Source organism: Colius striatus, chromosome 1 (assembly GCF_028858725.1).
Source record: "Colius striatus isolate bColStr4 chromosome 1, bColStr4.1.hap1, whole genome shotgun sequence".
Classification (NCBI taxonomy): Eukaryota; Metazoa; Chordata; class Aves; order Coliiformes; family Coliidae; genus Colius; species Colius striatus.
This window is the reverse complement of record NC_084759.1, coordinates 91142644-91162690: the sequence shown is the minus strand read 5'-3', so window position 1 is coordinate 91162690 and position 20047 is coordinate 91142644. Positions and strand designations below refer to the sequence as shown.

General features: G+C 40.1%; 1 protein-coding gene across 2 annotated transcripts in view; it reads left to right on the top strand.

The window, feature by feature from the left end:
• Positions 1-19811, top strand: part of ABCG1 (ATP binding cassette subfamily G member 1) — a 56688-nt gene extending 36877 nt beyond the window's left edge. For both annotated transcript variants that reach the window (XM_062000785.1, XM_062000792.1), the window contains exons 6-15: positions 1583-1728; positions 2414-2537; positions 3490-3604; positions 4300-4448; positions 4632-4733; positions 7687-7855; positions 8606-8706; positions 9174-9332; positions 10671-10789; positions 11944-19811. In XM_062000785.1, coding sequence (XP_061856769.1) covers positions 1583-1728; positions 2414-2537; positions 3490-3604; positions 4300-4448; positions 4632-4733; positions 7687-7855; positions 8606-8706; positions 9174-9332; positions 10671-10789; positions 11944-12172 — 1413 coding nt within the window. In that variant the 3' untranslated portion in view covers positions 12173-19811. The remainder of the gene's footprint in view (positions 1-1582; positions 1729-2413; positions 2538-3489; positions 3605-4299; positions 4449-4631; positions 4734-7686; positions 7856-8605; positions 8707-9173; positions 9333-10670; positions 10790-11943) is intronic.
• The last annotated feature ends 236 nt before the right edge of the window (positions 19812-20047 follow it).

The following is a 20047-nucleotide window of genomic DNA, read 5'->3' as shown; positions in this document are numbered from 1 at the left end:
AAGCTCAAGAGAATCCTTGAAAATTGGAAACACTCCAGAGAGGGAAACTTACAGGAATCAACATATGTTTGGTTGCTTAAGATTGCTTTGGTTCTCTTATTACTTTTTTTAATAAGAAAATACATTTCTTTAGAAACAGCTGTTAATTTTATTTGTGCTTTGAAAATCTTAATTCATTTACTTTACTAAGTTAAGTCAAGCAAACAAATTCACTCGTTTACACTCTCACTGTAACTCCAAACAGCTCTTTGAGGAAAAAAAGCCTAAAGTATGTATTTATTCAACACATATTAGAAGGGCAGTCATTTTCTGGTTAGTGTTACTGGCCTGTGCTGGACTAGGTCATTCATTTTATTGTTGTAAATTTTAAGATAAACATTTATCACATAAATTTCATTAACGTGTCTGCTTCTGTTAGCAAGATCATAGATGCTTGTTTAAAGTAGGGACAAGTGAAAAATCCTTCAGGGGACCGTAGTTTGTTTCTAGTTTATCTAACTTGTGCTGCCCATGTCTTGTAGCATCCTTCTTTGAGAGAATGGGAAGGAGGTAAGTGGGCTCTCCTCCCTGAGAATCAGGGTTAGTGGTTTTTGTTCTTTTTTATTTCCTATTCACTGAGAGAGGTGGCTCCTGGAAATCAAAGTCAGGACAAAAGAAGGATCAGACCTTGGTTGTTCTAGCCAGACTTTTCCATGTTAGCTACCCTTTCTGGAAAGTCCCTCCATCCAAGTAACTGCTACTTTAAAAACTGGTAGCTCCTTTTGCTGTACTACAGTGAAGTATTAAGCATCTGTGCTTTCTTTCTACCTTTTAAGTGATTTTTTTTTTTTTAATTCTGTAAGCCATGTAGCTTGGATTTACTCGTTTCTTATGTCCATGTTTTTGCTGATACTGAAGAGCTGTTTTCCTTATATGGGACTACCAGGCCAGATCTACAATCACTGAAACAGAAAAAGTCACAGTAGCTGGGATTACTCTCTTTTTGCTGCAAAGACCCTGGGACAAGCTGTACCCTTCCTGGGGCTGTTGCTTGAGGAGAACCCAGACATCTGAGAGTATATGTGACATACAACTTGACTATCAGGAGGAGAACACTTTAAAATTAATGGATGCACTTTAAAGAGTAAATTGTGAAGAACAGATGAGATAAGAGCAAGTCATTGCTCTATAGAAACCACTGACTTTTATTATACTGTTCTCCAGTTCCTCATAAATACAGCCTAGAAGTTCTGTTGAAAGAATGTTCTTGCTTGCACTGTGTCTATATCTGTGCTGTGTCCAAGGGATGCTATAAACTTAGTTGCCGCACCATTTTCACAGCCAAGGATTCCATACTGAGACAGGTCATGTAGGACAAACAAGTAGAGGTTGGGTCAAGAGAGTAAATGATAGGCTGTTAAGCCCCACTGAATCTAATAAATGTTTAAGATCCACCTTTATTTGCACCATTAGATGGAAAGGGCTTTGGAGTATGAATGGCAAAACAAAGTCATGAGCTAGTTTACATTCTCCAGGAAAGTCAGTAAGGAGGCTTTTCTTTTGTGCTAACAAATTTAAATGGTGCATTGTTGGTTTCCTCTAGGTAAAGGAAATATTGACAGCCCTCGGATTGCTGACATGTGCCAATACGAGGACTGGGAGTCTTTCTGGAGGCCAGAGAAAGCGTCTCGCCATTGCTTTGGAGCTGGTGAACAATCCTCCTGTCATGTTTTTTGATGAACCAACCAGGTACTTCAAGGCCAAAAATTAAAGATAGGCAAATATTGTTTATATAGTCGTGATGAAGAAAGGTTATTTACTTCTAAGTCACTGGAAAAGGTTCATTTTGTATTGCCTGTACGTACTGAATAAAGCCACAAGAAATAATTTGATTTGGGTACTTAGTTCCTTGGGTTTCCACTGTAACTGCCAGACCATAGGACCATAAATAATTTTTAAGGGAGACGCAAACTAAAACAGGAAGGAAGATAAGTAAACATTTTGAGGATGTGGCATGAGATTTCTTTCTCAAGAAAAGATAGCTTGGCTGTAAGCATTTTAAAATGTGACTTTTAATAACGAACGTAGCATATTTAGCATCAAATTCTGTGATCAATATATGAGGACACTGGGTGACCTGTGAATATGTATCTGTTCGTTAAAGTTGGGAGCCTTTAAATCTGCAGTCCTAAAATGTAGACGTCCCTTAAGGCAGCTTTGAGAATACTCTATTTTTCCTTCTCAGGCATGCTTCCAACTTAATTAAAAGACTGATGGAGAAATACAAGCATAGGTTGGCATATGATAAAATTAAACTGCTACAGCGAAAATTTATAAAAGGATAATAGTGAGAGACCAAAGCAGCAAATAAATGTGCTAGTTTTGAGTGGTGCCTGTGGATCTGTGGATAACAAATGTCTTTCTTTTTATTCAGTGGCTTGGATAGTGCATCATGTTTTCAGGTTGTCTCTCTGATGAAGGCTTTAGCCCAAGGTGGCAGGTCCATTATCTGTACAATTCACCAGCCCAGTGCTAAACTCTTCGAGTTGTTTGATCAGGTATAATTCTCAAACTCTTTCTTTTTATGTGTACTTTAGGTCAATCATACTCTTTTCGGTTATGTTTTTTTCCTCTTCTCTGCTCACTTTCATTATTTACATGTAATGTTTTTAAAGAATCTGTCTGGTACGTTTGTGAAATCATGATTGTTGCACTTGTGATTTTCATGCCTTCACCCACTGCTTCTCCTGGGCACAAGGCTGTCAGTAAAATAAATTAGAGTCATTTAAGAGCAAAAAGAGCTTTAGTGTCAATGTCTGCAATGTTGCTAGTACACATTTTATTCCTAGCTACACAGGTGTAAATTCAGAAGAGTTTATTTATGTGAAATAATAATCATTAAAATGAAGTCGATTGGAGATCTTTTCTCCAACCTAACAAGAGGACATAGACCATGTGTGTTTAGGTTGGATTTAAATTTACTGTAATCTTGTTAGGAGATTTAAATTAGTCCTGTGTGAGATAAGAAAAAACATACTACACCATTAGGTGAACAAGCTCTTGTAGATTGCCAATCTGGGTAAGGAGGTTTCTTTAAAGACAGTAATGTGGCTAAAGTAATTTCCCATTGCTGTGCTGTTCTACCTCTCCTTTCATTCCTGCATTCACCAGCTTTATCTCCCACCTCAAAATATCCATAATTTTCTTGACTCTTTCCAGCATGTGTCTAAGGCTGAAACTAGCCTATTTCTCTGTTGACATCCTTTAAGTCCTGGAAGGATTGTTTACAGAATTCAAACCTTAAGCATCTCATTTTCCATTACTTGTCATTCCACATGGTGACAAATCTTCCCAACATGTTCTTCTCACAGGGACAAGAGGTCATTAGGTTCATGGATTGCTGTCATACAGATAGCAGGTTCAAATATTTTGATACTATTTCACATTTTCTTTATTTTCTTTCTTTTTCTTTTTTTTTCTTCTTTTTGTTTTCTTTGCCTTGTTTTCCAGCTTTATGTTTTAAGTCAAGGTCAATGCATTTACCGTGGGAAGGTATTAAACCTAGTCCCTTACTTGAGAGACTTGGGTTTGAATTGCCCAACCTACCACAATCCAGCAGATTTTGGTAAGGACTATTTAGTTTATTTAATTTATTTTGTATTTGATTAGCACCTTCAGGGTAATGATGGCCATGGTGTATTTTATGTTTTTGTACATATATACATGTGTGCATGTGTAGGTATATGTACCAAAATCCAAAGTTAAAATACTCTGATTTTTTTTTCTAAGTAATTTGAATGCCATCTAGTGGTAAAAGTTATTGAGTCTGTCTAGTGGAAGTCCAGGTCCAGGAAATAAAAGATAAAACATACTCCTTGATGCTTTATAGTAATTAATCTTAGTGGCTTTTCGAAGTGGCTCCAGTATTCCGTTTTTTTATCGTGAACAATACCAGTGTGGTAATTTACAGTGAATAGCAGTGAGAGTTATTTCATTGTTGTTTCTTAATTTCAAAGGAGCAGTAAGTGCCACAAATATAGACTGTTGTTTTTTTTCTTTTTACCAAGAGTACTCTCTGTTCACTGCCTTTCCTCTAAAATGGTTCATTTAACTTCCAGGATAAAGAGAACTCCCTGAAGATTTATAGAAAGATACATTTAAGTTATGTGTATATACATATGACTTTGCATGTGGCATTTTAGAGCTCGTTCTTGACAAAAGTTCTGTTTCTGTCAATGCTAGATAGTCAAGGGCAGCTAATAATAAGGCTTGTGACTAGTCAGAAGTGTAAAGCAGTAACTTCGCTTCTGGTTTTTGTAGTCATGGAAGTAGCATCTGGTGAATATGGAGACCAGAACAGCCGGCTGGTAAGGGCAGTACGAGAGAGGATATGTGACACAGACTACAAGAGAGATGTTGGCGGTGAGAATGAGTTGAATCCCTTCCTCTGGCATCGGCCTTCTGAAGAGGTATTTTGTATATCACAACTGATGGGCATGGCTTGAGGCTGGAGGGGGAGGAAGAGAATTTAAATCTTCTGTCAATGGAGGAGGTTTCTGGGGACATTCAGCTGATGAGACTGGGGTTTTGTGAATGGAAACTAAGCAAGATACTGCAAAGAAAGAAGTTTATTCTTTTATGTGTTTCCGCAGGATTCCTCCTCCACAGAAGGCTGCCACAGCTTCTCTGCCAGCTGTCTAACCCAGTTCTGTATCCTCTTCAAAAGAACTTTTCTCACCATCATGAGAGATTCGGTAAGACTGCCTTTATAATAACTTTTGTAGCCAAAAGATCTATTCAGTTGGTTGTGAGGTGGTGTAATATGCCTTAAAGGTCCTGTCCAACAGCCCGTGCATAAAGATCATCACAGAATTTCAAAGCAAAGAGACTCATCTTTCATTCTTGCTATTAATTGTACTGTCTTAATTGTGAACAACAGTTTTCTTCAGAGGAACTCAGAAGCATCTGGCCTGAAAACCTAAAGCTTAAAGCCACTCTGTGCTGGCAGGTCCATTATACAGTTATTTATCGTGCTGAAAAGTGAGTGAGGAGCTGTAGTGGTGTGTCACAAAATTAGTTTTCCCTGAAAATTCAGAGTGGCAGAGATAATAATTCAAGTGTGATGTAAAGTGAATAGTTCAAGATTTTATTTTCACAACAGAAGATTTGTAAATAAAAAATTTGCTTCTCTGGAAAGGGAATATTTCTCATTCCATACATTTGACATCAAGATGAAGTAAGTATCATAATGAAGCTCTTCATTCCCAAGGAAAAAAACAACTTTTCTTCCACCTTTTTTAAAAAATTAACAATCTCCTTCAAAATCCCCAACTCTGCAGTTTTCATGTATGTTCATTAAATATTTTGGGTGCCTAGTTTGCGTGAACATTTTTTTTTTCCCCTCGGGAGAGTTTTTCTTCTCTCTGAGTAGTTGAGTTGTTTGTGAATTTAAGAGGTATGACTATTTACGTTGTCTGATGCTTTGAAATGTCCTCTGGGCATGAGTTAAGGAGATAAGCTTCTTCATCTAGACGTTTCATGCACACCTGTCCAAGGAACTCACATGTATACAGTATAATTGGTACTGGTTGGCCAACTGCTTTTCTCTGTGGCAAATTTGCAGTTTGATAAATATGAGTAGGGGTTATCTACAACTTTTTTTATATGTTGGGAGGATTTCAGTGTTTTACATGATGGGGGTGGGGGGCAACAATATATCAATGAATATATATTGCTGTATTGATGTATCTTAGAAAAGGAGAAAGCCAGACAATATATCTCTACTTGTGAGCTCATGGTAGGTTCAGATAAGACAGGTTGGAAACCGAAAGCACTTGAGCCATGTGGAGCTCAGCATGAGTAAGTTTGTGACAAAGTAAGCTGAGCTTCACTGAACTCCAGATGGCTGCAGCTACCCTGCTTTTGCCCTGCACCCTCTTTAGGACTGTTTCCAATGTATATATGTCCACACAGGCCTAGTAGAAATGTACTGGACCATTGTCTCCAGGCCTCTGCTATCAGATAACCACAGTATTCCTTCTCTGTCAGAGAGAGAAACAGTGTATCAAATACCGTACTAAATGCAATCAGCTGTTTTTCCTAGTGCTCAGGTTGGGAAGACATGGCAGAACCACAGAATCTTAAGCATTGGAAATGGCTTTGAAAGATCATGTAGTCCAAGTGCCAGAACCATGCAATTTTAATGGTTAGGAAGCATCTTCTTATTTCTCAACCATATAACGCCGATTTATTGTTTTGCCAGCACATTTCTCTGCCATAGCTTGCTCTTCTCCCTTTCTGTTTTACCTTATAGTGCATTTGTCATTTAAGAATTAACTTGTGAATTTCCTGCAAACTGGAGTAGTTTGCACATCTGCTCTAGTACCAAATATCTGGTCAAAAATAAACTGACGTGTTCATGTGGGAGGGCTTTTGTCATCCCAAGCTTCACATTCTCCATGTTGCTCAATTAGCTGATCAGAGCTGATCAGCTCTCCCTCTACTCTGCCATCATGAGACCGCATCTGGAATATCGTGTCCAGTTCTGGGCCCTTCAGTTCAAGAAGGACAGGGAGCTACTGGAGAGAGTTCAGCGCAGGGCCACCAAGATGATTAGGCCACAAGATCATCCCTTATGACGAAAGGCTGAGGAAGCTGGGGCTCTTGAGGAAGAGGAGACTGAGAGATGACCTCATCAACGTTTACAAATGCATAAAGGGTGGGTGTCAGGAGGATGGAGCCAGGCTGTTCTCAATGATGTCCAATGATAGGACAAGGAGCAATGGGTATAAACTGGAACACAAGGGGTTTCAAAGAAACACAAGGAAGAACTTATTCACTGTGAGGGTGAGGGAGCACTGGAACAGGATGCCCAAATGAATTGTTGAGTCTCCTTCTCTGGAGACATTAAAAACACACCTGGATGAGTTCCTGTGTGACCTACTCTAGATGGTCCTGCTCTGGCAGAGGGGTTGGACTAGGTGATCTTGTGAGGTCCCTTCCAACCCTTAAGATTCTGTGATTCTGTGAATGTCTCTCGTACCCTTGGAGCACACTCCTTGGAGGTGTGCGAGCACTAACCATGGATCATATGGTCCTCTCCTCATCTCCACCAAGAGGAAATTGTAACTTAATTTCTGATGCATGGGTTGAAGAATAGTGTTGGTTTGGAGATATTTTTTTTCTTGCTCAACCGTAAAGCCTGCAGTTGTTCCAGATTTTATGTCTTTTGTTCTTCCATGCCTTTTGTAGGAATACTGTATTGCAGAGAAACGGACAAGGTTAATTTATGCCTGATTAAGGTAGATTAGTCTGTAGAAGCCTGAAATAACCTTTTCTGCCTCTCTTCTGCTTTGGGACACTTAGTCGGAGAGAAAGTCTTCTTTCAATGAATGAGAGCCAATGTCTCTGTGGCATTGTCAGTAAGATTTCAAGTTGCAGCATTTGCAGTTTCTGCCTGCGTTTACAGGAAAATGTTTTCTGTACTGTGATAGCCATGTGTCTGATTGGCACTGGGAAGCTTCCTACAGTTAAGTTTTTCTTAGCTGAAGCCCAATTTGCCACTAGCAAATTAACATTTCTATATGAGTTCTTGTGGACATAAGTACTCCTTTTCTGCCATCTGTGTATCTGATTTCAGTCATATTGTGATAGCTGACATTGAGCCCAGCCTTTCAATCACCAATACTACTCTTTCCTTGCTTGTAGGTCCTGACGCACTTGCGTATCACCTCCCACATTGGTATTGGGCTGCTCATTGGCTTGCTCTACTTAGGCATTGGCAATGAAGCTAAGAAAGTCCTCAGCAACTCCGGCTTCCTCTTTTTTTCCATGTTGTTTCTTATGTTTGCTGCCCTTATGCCAACTGTCCTTACGTGTGAGTACCAGTCATGCTGTTGCATCAACGGACAAGGGTATTGCAGCAAAGTGGGAGGGTGTTGTAATGTATGTTTTGTATAAGGTATCATTTGACTTGTGCTTCTAAGACATGTGTGGGCATAATTTTTGCACTCACCAAAATACCGTAGAGATAGTGATAGGCTTGTCCAATGGCACCTCTCTTTCCCCAGTTTTGCCAGAATTTCTCAGCCCAGACAGAACACTGTTACAGTCCTGGACTGGGATTTCCCCTTGTGCCAGTGCATCTCAACTTTGTCTGAGCTTATGGTTGGTTTTAGGAAGGATGTGATAATTTCTCTAGGACTTCTAAGTCATGACTACTGCATAAGATCAGTGTATTCATGTAGTGTCACAAGCAAACTCCTCCAGTATGGACTGTTCATACTTCCTCTGGGAACTTTCTTTGGATTCCCTGCTGGACCAAAAGGAATAATCTGGTTCCTTTAAGATTTGGCACCACTTTTAATTCAAAAAGCCCCTTTAAGGAGGGGTTCACATCATCTGATTAGACTGGTACATAGTCTAAAGAGTGAGCAGCTCTCAGGGCTGCCCTCTTATATTTCGTTACAAACCACTGAAACTATTGCTGACCTGTCAAAGGCCTCAAGAGTTCCCAGTCCCACTGTGAAACTGCAACAGTGCAGGATTAGATATGGATAAACTATGTTATTATGTGCAACAATATTGCACATTGATAACCTGACATACTAATTTTTGTTCTCTGTAGTTCCTCTTGAGATGGGAGTATTTCTTAGAGAACATCTGAACTACTGGTACAGCCTGAAAGCCTACTATCTCGCCAAAACCATGGCTGATGTCCCTTTTCAGGTATATGCTCTACTCTTTAATAAAACAAGAACCATTTAAGTTAACGGCAAGTCCACTTGCCAGGAAGATTAGTACTGGTATTTTATCTATCTGAATAGTGGAGAAACTGTCCATATACGTGTGCTGAAGCTTCAGGTCAAAATGAGAAGCACCCTAAGAGTAAACAGCAGGACTTCACAAAAGCTGAGACCTGAGCCAATATTTTTTAGTAAAGAGATGAGATCTTTGCTGTTTTGCAGGAGAGGGGTCAAAAGGGACTATGAGCGGGATCTGTTTTCTGATTCCCAAGTAGTAAAATAGATATCACTGTCCATGGTAGATCTGTTTATTCTCTTCAGCCATGTCTGTCACATGCTGGAAAGGCTGAGAGCTATGGCTTGACTAGAGCTCCCCATGTTTTTATCTTATTCAGAGTAACAGTGAATGTTTGGCTTCAGTGGACTAACTCCCAGAGTGTCTCCTTGCAGATCATGTTTCCTGTGGCTTACTGCAGCATTGTGTACTGGATGACTTCACAGCCGTCTGATGCACTGCGGTTTGTCCTCTTCGCAGCCTTGGGAACAATGACATCCCTGGTAGCACAATCACTGGGTCTTCTCATAGGTGCAGCCTCCACTTCCCTCCAGGTACTGGCAGTGTTTTGTAGTCTCACAAGAGTTCTGCTGTCTCCTAACACTGGCAGCTTGCTGTAACTGCTGCTGTGTCCCCAAGATATTTGTTGAGAGGTGACAGATGGAGAGTTGTCTTGTTCTGATGGAGCTACTTGTTGCTTCCAACTATTATCAACTTAAACAACATACACATGCACTGGATATGAGGCCTGAAATTCCTTCTACATCTGAATGGGGCTGTGTCTGCGTCTGCTTTAGTTGATTGTCACTAGCTATTCATCCCAGGCTGAGTGGGTCCTAGAAACTGCAGGACTGATGTATTTCTGTGTATCCACAAAGAGGAGGTAGGCCATGATGATGAGAAGAGGGTTCTTCTATACACAAACAAAGCAGTTGCAGGAGGCAAGGCAAGAAAATACTTACGTAGAAACTAAATTTCTACAAAGGAAGGGAAAGAAGCAGCTGTTGGCATGACTGTCACACTGGAAGCTCGCCATGTAACTCCATTCTGCTTCCTGGCAGGAGATGTGCTGAGATGACTATTCCATTGCAGAACTGTTTGTGGTGTTTGTGATAACAGATGATATAGACACTGATATGCGTTGGTGCTCTTAAGATTTCTACAGTAGAAGGCTTGATCCCCTCTCTGTGCCGCCCACTGGAGACCAGCATAGCCCTGTTGTGTGACCCCTATGCTTCTGCTCTCTCCAGAGATACCTAAATGGCTTTTTGCCCTAGAGGGATTGTTGAGAGGACAGGCTGGACCAAGATCTGTCTTTCCCACCAAAGCCACCTAGACAGAGGTGTTCCTTATCATCTTATCAACATTTTAGGACCACTTGAAGCTATTGTTTCTTTGGGGTTAAAGAAAAGGGAGGTCTGTGTGTTCTCAGTGGAGAGTGAGAGAGGACAATGTTTAGAAAGAGGAGTCTCATTTCCAGAGAAGCAATGGAATCACAGTACCCATCTTGTTCTGTAAACTTCTTGGTGTGTTCAGGTCCTTCAAAGGACAGATCTCAGCACAGCAGCATCATCAACTAGTACAAGGTTTAGAAAGAGAAGAGGCATCCCCTTTCATCCACTAACAGCATCCAACCTCGCCCTCACAAGAAATCTCATAAATAAATCAGTTATTTCCTAGTATTTGGAACTGTGGTAATTTTAGGGAGTAGCATTATAAGAAGTTTTCATTGCATGTTTAGGTTTGGCTCAAAACAAAGGATTTACCATGAGGAAAGTCTGCTCTTCTAGAGACCAGTTTCCTCACTGGAGGTCAGGTCATCAAATGGAAAGAACATGTTAATTTTTTTTTTCTCTTTCTGACAAGAGACTGTCTGTTCCTTCTCTTCACAGGTGGCCACTTTTGTGGGCCCAGTTACTGCCATCCCGGTGCTTCTGTTCTCTGGGTTTTTTGTCAGCTTTGATACCATCCCAACATACCTCCAGTGGATGTCCTACATTTCCTATGTCAGGTACTGCTAGGGATGGTATTAACCTCCTATCTGGAAATGCTGTCTGTTTGCCTTTGCTTGTTGGGTTGGTTATTTTGGGTGCCAAAGAGACTATGTTCACAGCACATTCTTTTAGAGTATAAACACATACATGTGATCTAGGTGAACCTGCTTTAGCAGGGGGCTTGGACTAGATGATCTCTAGAGATCCCTTCCAGACCTTACCATTCTATGATTCTATGATGTATGCCACATTATCTCACTGCATTTTGTGTTGTATGTGATGTGAAATAAATAAGAACATTTGGTACCGATTATCAGCTACAAGTCCGTGTCAGTTCCCTTGGGTTCAGTGGGATTGCACAGCATGCAGATCTTCCTGAAATTTGCAATAGTAGATTTCTGAAATAATGGAGACAGTATGCTCAACTGAGAAATTGATGCCAGCACCTTATTTTGGAAGAAAATGTTATGTATATCACTGAGCTGAAATTAGTCTGCTTTCATGGAATGAATCATAGAATAGCAGGGATTGGAAGGGACCTTTAGCGATCATCTAGTCCAACCCCCCTGCAGAAGCAGGTTCACGTAGATCAGGTCACACAGGAACATGTCCAGGCAGGTCTTGAAGACCTCCAAGGAAGGAGACTCCACACCCTCTCTGGGCAGCCTGTGCCAGGGCTCTGTCACCTGAACAGTGAAATAGTTTTTCTTATCTTTAAATGGAACTTTTTGTGTTCCAGCTTCATCCCATTACCCCTTGTCCTGTCACTAGATACCACAGAAAAAAGGAGTGCTCCAACCTCCTGACACTCACCATTTAGATATTTGTAAATAGTAATGAGATCCCCCTTCAGTCTCCTCTTCTCTAGACTAAGCAGCCCCAGTTCCCGCAGCCTTTCTATTTTAACATTTTCCTTTGGAGAAATTTCACTATACACTAACTGGAAGCAACTAAAGGCAAAATTTTTGCCCTTGTTTGATCTTATGTAAAATGCCAGTGACATGCTACTTACTTGGTTGTAGAGGGGATAGAACTTGCCCTGAGACATGTGTGTCAGAATGCCATTGAACCCCTCAGCATTTCAGGCAGTCTCTCATAGGGATTGTATTGTTTGTGGAGTGCTTCTCAATAGATCATCAACACTTTTCCTTGTCATCTGTCTTCTTTCCAGATATGGGTTCGAAGGAGTTATTCTCTCCATCTATGGACTGGATCGAGAAGATCTGCATTGTGACAAAGATGACACTTGCCATTTTCAAAAATCAGAGGCCATTCTGAGAGAACTGGATGTAGAAAACGCCAAACTTTACCTGGACTTCATCGTTCTTGGGATTTTCTTCTTCTCTCTGCGCCTAATTGCCTATTTTGTTCTCAGATACAAAATCCGAGCAGAGAGGTAAAGGAAAACCAGCTAAAACAATGCAGTAGGAAGATCTTTAGACATGCAATAGAGGGCACTTGACATTGTCTCACTATGGCAGGCCTGTCTCCAGTGCCCAGCTAGATGCTGTTATGACCTAGCCCATAGAGAACCACAATGGGATAGTGGACAAATAGTGTTAAGCCAATCAGTCCAGTTGGGTTGGGTCATGTTTTCATTACACTTTCTAGCTTTAACTAGGAAGAAGAAATAGAAGGGAATTTTACACCACAGAATATCAATACTGAGGCAGTGTAACTGTAATTAAAAGAAAACAGTCTACAGGAACTTCCCTTGTGAGAACCAGTTTTGTGATAAGGTCACTAGGATACTATTCCTGGTAGCCAAAAGAGTGTAACTGTTTTGTCATCTATAGTTGACAAGGTAATGAGGTGCAAAGTGGGGGATGCAAGGAAAATAAGATTCTCTCATCTTTTTAAATTCAAAGTTTCATTGTTGCTGTTTTCTATGTATTATTTTGCAATTCTTTACCATAGAACTACCCCTTCTGGACAAAAGTCTGTAAATGTATGAATTAATAAGGTAAAGATATCTTTTTCATATGGATACTTTTTTAAAACAAGCCTAAAGTGATTCAAATCATTATTTTTTTGTCTATCTAAATTTAGAATTCTGGTGCTTTACTTGTCGAGCTGGTCTCATACCTGAAAACTGTAATGATAGGAGGAAAAGGCAGATGCTGAGTCTGCACTAAACCTGTGGTCCATATTTGGAAACACCAACAGAGGGCACAGGCAGTCAGACATGTTCAAACTGTCACTGAGTGATTGAAAAAAAATGTTCTTTTGCAGTGTCTTATATATCTTCAGTATTTATGGTGGTTAAAATGCTGACTCTGCTCATTATCTGTTTGATCTACCTCCTGCAAATGAGAAAAAATCAAAGCACTCCAAGGCTTATTTGTTCTTAAGTTGTGAAAGCAGAATCTGTCCCTAAAGCCTGATGGGGTTCAAGAACCAGCCACAGCTCAAAGTGTGGGGTATTGTGTTGAAACACTGTGACTGCCTCATAGAATCATAGAATGGTAGGGTTGGAAGGGACCTTTAGAGATCATCTAGTCCAACCCCCTCCGCCAAAGCAGATCCACCTAGATCGTCGCATAGGAACGTGTCCAGGCAGGTCTCGAAGACTTCCAAGGAAGGAGACTCCGCAGTGTTTATTATGTCTACAACACACAAGATATTGCTAACACCCTTGTAATACTGCAGGTATAATTAAGCCAAACAATGTTTTTCTCATCCCAAAGTCTACATGCATGACATGGGATTAAATAGCTACTTGATCTGAACACCAGTGAAGCCCTTACATTTCCATATCTCACCTTTGTAAATTTGACAGGGAGGATTCTGGTTATGAATTAACGGGAATTTTGTCATTGATATTTGTGGGTTTGGATTTTCAATCCAAAATGAAATGCTATTGCCCATACTCATGTTGGACACTGTGGTGAGCTTCTGTGTGATTTCCACTACTTTTTGCTGTTCCCATGCATTCACCTTCGTGTCACACACCTCCGAGTCAAAGCTACAAATTCTAGAAATACATTGTTCATATGTAGAATCTTGTAGATTGGAAGCAGCTTGATGTCAGCAAACTGTTCAGGAGCTCAGCAGCCCATGTCAGTAGATGAAGAGATGCCTTGTGCATCTGTTGGCCACTGGCAGTCCCAGCTCACAGACTGTTTTTGAAGACTCCATGGCTATATCTGTATTAGCAAACTAAACAGTGCCAGGACCAGCTCTGTTAGTCCTCAGACAACTGGGGCTAATGGGAATGGTTCCCTGTACTGTACTAACTTCTAAACAGAGCTCGAACGTTGTCTGGAGAAACTCTGTCAATGCTGGGCTGCAGTTCTGCCATTTAGGAGTGAAGACAGTTGTTTCTGTATCCTGTGCCCACGCTCTGTTTAATTTACTAATACAGACATAGCCTGAGTGTATCTGTTAAACTCAGGAAGCTTGGATTAGGCCTGTGTTCTCGAAGACTTGTTTTAGGAAGTCTTTTTTTAGGAAAGTTAGCTGGACTTTCCTCAAAAATAATTCCCAGCCCTCTGTGAAAGCAAGGTCAATATTTAGTGTAGAATTAAAAAGAAAAAAGTTTACGTGACCTCTTCGCATAATTTTGTTGCTGTTTTTTAAAAAAAAGCTTTTACACAGCTCTAAAGCTTTTCCAGGCATAATCACAAGCAGGTATGGATCTGTGTGGCTGTCAGAAATGAAGAATTTTGGGTATTCTAAATAATGCTCATAACTATGTAAATCGCAAGCTGAAATCCCTTGGCACAATGTGCCCTGATTATTTCAAGACTCTCAACATATGTCTGAATATGACAGGCAGTTCAAATGCTGTTTCCAAGCAGCCCAAAAAGGCTACATTTGCCAAATTACTCTGGTTGCACAATGCTGGCCCAGCTGTAGGCTAGTTGGGGATGAAAGAGGGTGATAATCAAGGCATTAAATACATTCAGGGTTCATATTTTGTGTTTACCCACACCATTTACCAAAAACCACATTGAAAATCTATTACAGTGCACCAAATGAAGTAACTTTGCTGACATTTCAACACTGTTAGCTTACAGAATGGCAATCCTATCTTCTCCCATCTAGACAGGTTGAGCAGTATGATTTCCTTGGATGCTGTCTTGTTATCTGTGCCTATTCCTCTCTTCGTAGACTTTCTTGTTTTACCTCTTTAGTCTGAAACGTGTCCTCCTGTACTGCAACTTTGTGTTGTATTAAGGTAGCCAGAAGTCTGATCTGCCACAGGTATTCCCAAGAAATTGCATGCTTTCGAAAATTGTTTGTCACTCCTTTTTTTGTTAGATAACATTTTTCCCCAGCCGTCTGCTGATAGTGTTCAGCTGAAAGTTACATTGTAAGGAACACTTGGAGTCTGTAGTACCACAGTAAAGAAATAAATTCAGTTGAAACTCAGCACGACACATAAACGAGAGAATCATTCTTTCCCTTCTTAGCTCTGAAATGAGCTAGCGACATCTTCTGTGGCACTGCTGTGGGACAGAAGTGTTTAAAGTCCATCTCAATTATGTTTTCATGTACTGCAAAGATATTTAATGTAGTCTCGGCTTGGCTTTTTTTTTTCTATTTATGTGCAAATAAATTCTAACAGGCTGGTATAAAACACATTCCCGGGTTAATGAGCTGAGCATGTGTTAAGGAAGCACACTGTGAAGTTCTAGAGGCTTCACGTGAAAGAATAACAAGGCCAGCAGGATTCTGAAGGCTTCACATCATCAGTTTATACAGCCATGTATAAATAGCCATAAACTGGTTGAGATCAATGACATTATTACCATTTGAATCTCTCACATTCTGGCTAAAAGTTCCCTAAGGGGCTAAAGGTTTATTAAGGTCTCTTGAGGACTGAATGTATGATTTCTGTTGGAACTGGAGGAACACTTTAGTGTTCTGTTGTCTTCCTTGTTTGACTTGCTTTGACATGCTGCTTTGGTATCTGTGTCCATCAGTTAAGACTTCAGGTACCTGAGATGTTTTGTTCTTGTTTTTCTTTGCGGAAACTTGCATATAATCTGAAAAACCCCGAAAGTTTATTCAAAGAACTTAAAAAAAATATATTATTTACAGTTAAAGAATTGGAAAGCAGACTCTACTCACATAAGAAATTGAGAAAAAGTCATCTTTATAAATGGAAGGGAGTAACAGAAGAATAACAGGTGCTGAAATCCTGCTCACTTCTTAATATTTGGATCTCAGGATACCCTTTTTCGTAAGAGGGAAGGAAAGTAGACACACATAATAGGGAGAGCTGTTTTTTAAGTGGAAGTTAATGAACACTTGAGTAAAAGTACTGGATGTATCCAATGACTGGCATTTCCATCTACTCTTTTGTGTCAAAGTCTATATTGTCAACAGAAAGACGTGTTGTCTGGAAAGAAATGTGGTACACAGTGACCCGTACCATCACCCCAGTGATCCTCACAGAAGAGGCACTGCCTGTCCTGTTTACTCATCACTAGGTGGATGTTTCTGACTCTAATCATATCCTTTCAAGCCCCATTCCAACAAAATGCTTAACGAACCTAGTAACTTCTCACATCTGCATTGTCTCATGGGAATCAAAGGAACAACTCATGTATTCTAAGTCCAGGCTTAAGTGCTTTGCTGGGAGAGGACTGTATTGCCTACAGGAAGACTGAGATGTTGGCTGTCTAAACAGACTCAGAGACTGTATTGAGAAGCTCGTTTGCTTTAGGTTGGTCACTAGCGATCTCAGATTAATCTTTTTGAATCGCAAAATGCTTCTGATGAGGGGAAGAGGAGAATGAAAATCAAGGATGGACTTGAGTGTATATTTTTCTGCATATTTACTGTTGCTTTCCATAGTTGCTTGTGTTGTCTGCCTAGTTTTGGTAAGGCAAAATGAACTTTCTGTGTTGTTTGTTTTTTTCCATACCAGAAATGCCAATCCAGGGCTGCTTTACATTTGAACAAAGTCAACATTTATTTTTACTTTCCAAGCTAAGCAGGAAAGGATCTTAATATTTTATTAGAGTATGACTTTATTCTTTTGTTTTCTGCTCTGTGACAATCATATTCAGGAATGGTAACAAAGAGCAGAGGGAGAGACTTAAGGTGCAGTGATGGTGTTTCCAGACAGAGCTCCTCAGAAAATGTGTGTGAGGAGGGTGCAAATGGCAGGCATACCTCTTTCTGCAGCTTTGCACCACCTTCTACTTTGCCTCTGCTCACTGAGCTTCAGATTCAGTCTCATTTGGTGGCTGTCTGGGAAAGAAGGTTACTTGTGTTTGTTCTGCATAGTGCAGGAGAGTCCCCCAGCACTGCTGGATTGGTTATCAGCTCCTCATTGGTGTTAAGTTAGTTCTGTGCGTAGTTTTTGATGTCTGTGGGATTTGTTTTGATGTTCCTTGATCTTAACACAGCAGAAGCTGGCTTGAGCCCAGCATTTTCTGTCCCAGTCTGGCAGTAGAACTACTCTGGTGTATTCAGAGAGCATTTTGAAGTACATCAGCTGTCTTGAGTTGAATGTGATGTAAGCAAAAGTTTGAATGCTTTCCCAAACAGAATAGTTCTCTTGATGGGTGTTTGTTTTGGGCCAAGCTTTGTGAGTTGGTATGAACATGACTGAGAAGGACATCAGCTGCAGCAGCAGCAGTGAGGCAGAGCTTCCTTCTAAATGCATAGGTAGAATCTGAGGTGCAGGTGGCCAGTCGCAGCATTGGCCTGCTTGTTAGGGTCCAGGTGTGAAATAAGAGGAAATTACATGCATGCTGCTTTTAACTCTGGATACCATGATTTGGCCAATGAAATTCGGGTTTTTATCATCAACTGGATAGTGGTTTTGGGGATGGTTTATGTCACAGAACCATAGCTGTCTAAAAATGAGAAGCCCAGTCTGAGTTAATCATCTACTTTTCTCTGTAATAAAAGGAAAGAAATGACTATGGACCTGAGCCCTGAGGTAGGCATTTTTCCTAGTCACTTGAATTCTGGGCTGTATGGTGAGTTTTATTGTAGCAGATGCCACATTTGAAGTCATGCCTGTTCCCAGGACTATTCGAGGCAGTGTCAGCTTGAGGAAGCCTGGATCCTGGTTACACCAGTGTGGTTCCAATTTTTGCAATGATCCTGAAGTGGATAAATTGAAATGTTTGCAGTGTAATTCAGCTTCCTGGACTTACTGAGCAGTAGTTTATGCATTTTTTTCTGATTTTCCAAGCTTCTTCTCTAGTTAATGGGGACTAGTCGGGCAGCTACAGAGGAAATCCTTCACAATGAACTTAGCATCTCCTTTGTGGTCTTTCTTAGGCATGTGTTTTGAGCACTAGCAGAAGGTTTGGAATTAGATAGTGTGACAAGAAGTGAGTATGGTTTGTCCTCAGGGAGGTGTGTAGCATTTTCAGGGATCAACTCCTACTTGCCTTGTTCTTAAGTAATGGTTTTCATAATAGATAAAGAGATTGTTGTAACATATCCCGCAAGTGGTTTTATAACCCAGGGTATCATTTGCATATTACACGTCCAAAAGTTTCAGGTTGAGCCTGCAAGCATTCACAAGTTTCCTTTTCATTCTGCGCCCATGTTAGCATATTTCTGTTGCTGTGCACATTTCACATAGAGTTTGGGAAGGAGTAATGGGACAGCAGAGCACAAATTCTAGCTTCATTGCTTTTATTATTTGGAAATCTTACGGTGAACTGTAACTTTATGCAGTTGTTAACTCTAGAGCCTTCCTGTAAGAGATTTATGTTTGAGTTGAGACCCATTGCCAACACAGTAAAACAAAGAGTGACCAGTCAAAATACATGTCTTTTGGCACAAGAAATCGCCAGGTCTCAGCCCGCCAGCCTGCATTCTCTGTATTGTTTATGCCTTCAAGGTACATCAAGATTTTGTCAACCAATTTTCCTTCTGGGGGCTCCATGCAGCTCAGCCCATGCTTACCAATTGCTTGTGTCCTTACCACTACATATTTGTAGTTGCTATCAATCTGGGGTGTAAAAATGAGCTGCTTGGGAACAGTGCGAGGTAGTCAGAGGTGGAAGGATGACTTTCAGATTTCTTTGAGCTATAGAATACCTAATGTGATGGATCTATGGGTGTGCTTTACTCTTTCAGGAAGAAAATCTAAAATGTCTTTTTAAGTGGGTTACAAGACAACACGGAGATCTTTATTTTTAAGGTTGACAGGGTTTTTTACTTCAGTGGCATCTGTGATGTCTTTTTTCCCAACCTGATTGAAGCTTACTTTAGTAGCCCATTTAGGGTAATGGTTACACAGACTCCTTTCTATTACTTCCAAAAAAACAGTTTTCCTGGCCTCAATGATAATTGTACCAACCTTTACAAATGTGACTTAGTGATAAGCATTTTTAAAAAAATGGGGGGGAAAAATGCTCTTAAATTATGATAAACGTGAATGGAATTTAAGGAAAAGATTACACTGATTCTCTCTAAAAGGAAGACAAGTCCTGTAGTATAGCCAGGCCTTTACCTGTGTCAGTAAAGATTTGTGAAATACCTTATCAGAGTCAGTTGACCTTACTGTGAGATACTGCCCTTGAATCTGTTACTGAATTATTTAACGTCTGTTCTTTTGTTTTCAAAGCAAGAGTCAATGCAAGGTATCATTTTAAATCAGCGTGCTAAAGTGTGCATATTCTGTATATCTAATATGTCATTGTTGTCTCCTGTTTCTGTAATGCATTTGCATTACTATGAATCAATTTTATTACGCTTCTCTAGAGACTATTGCTGCCTGCACGCTGTGATATATTTGCACTGTTGTAGATATATATATACATACATATATATAATTATATTATATAAACCATGTCTTTTTCAGGTTGCTTGTTACCTTTGTAGTTTATGCTTTACAAGTACAGTGGACTTGAGTAAAAATGTGGGATGTGGGGCATTCTGAGGACATATTACAATAATAGAGAAATCTTTGTATATTTCTGTATACTTAATACCCTTAAGAAGAGAATTTGTATGTGCATTATTTTCAAATTAGGGCTTTGTTTTCTGAGACTAGAGAACATTTATGATAATGTAAAAACAACAACAAAAAAATCAAATAAAGTGTTGTTATTTTCAGACAGATGCCTTTGTCCCTGTTCTCTGGTAGTGATACGTTTTTCAATGCCTGCTCTTAGGTTCTGACAGCCAGCAAGGACATTGAATTGCCTGTTTCAGGTGTGCATTGTGATAGTTTCAGGTAACTCCCAACACAGGTAGGTTACAGAAATACAGAATATTTCTGGCTCAGAGCAAATGTCTGTATTGTGCAGTACCTGACTGTGAACACCAGCGCTGCATAGGGAATAGTGCAA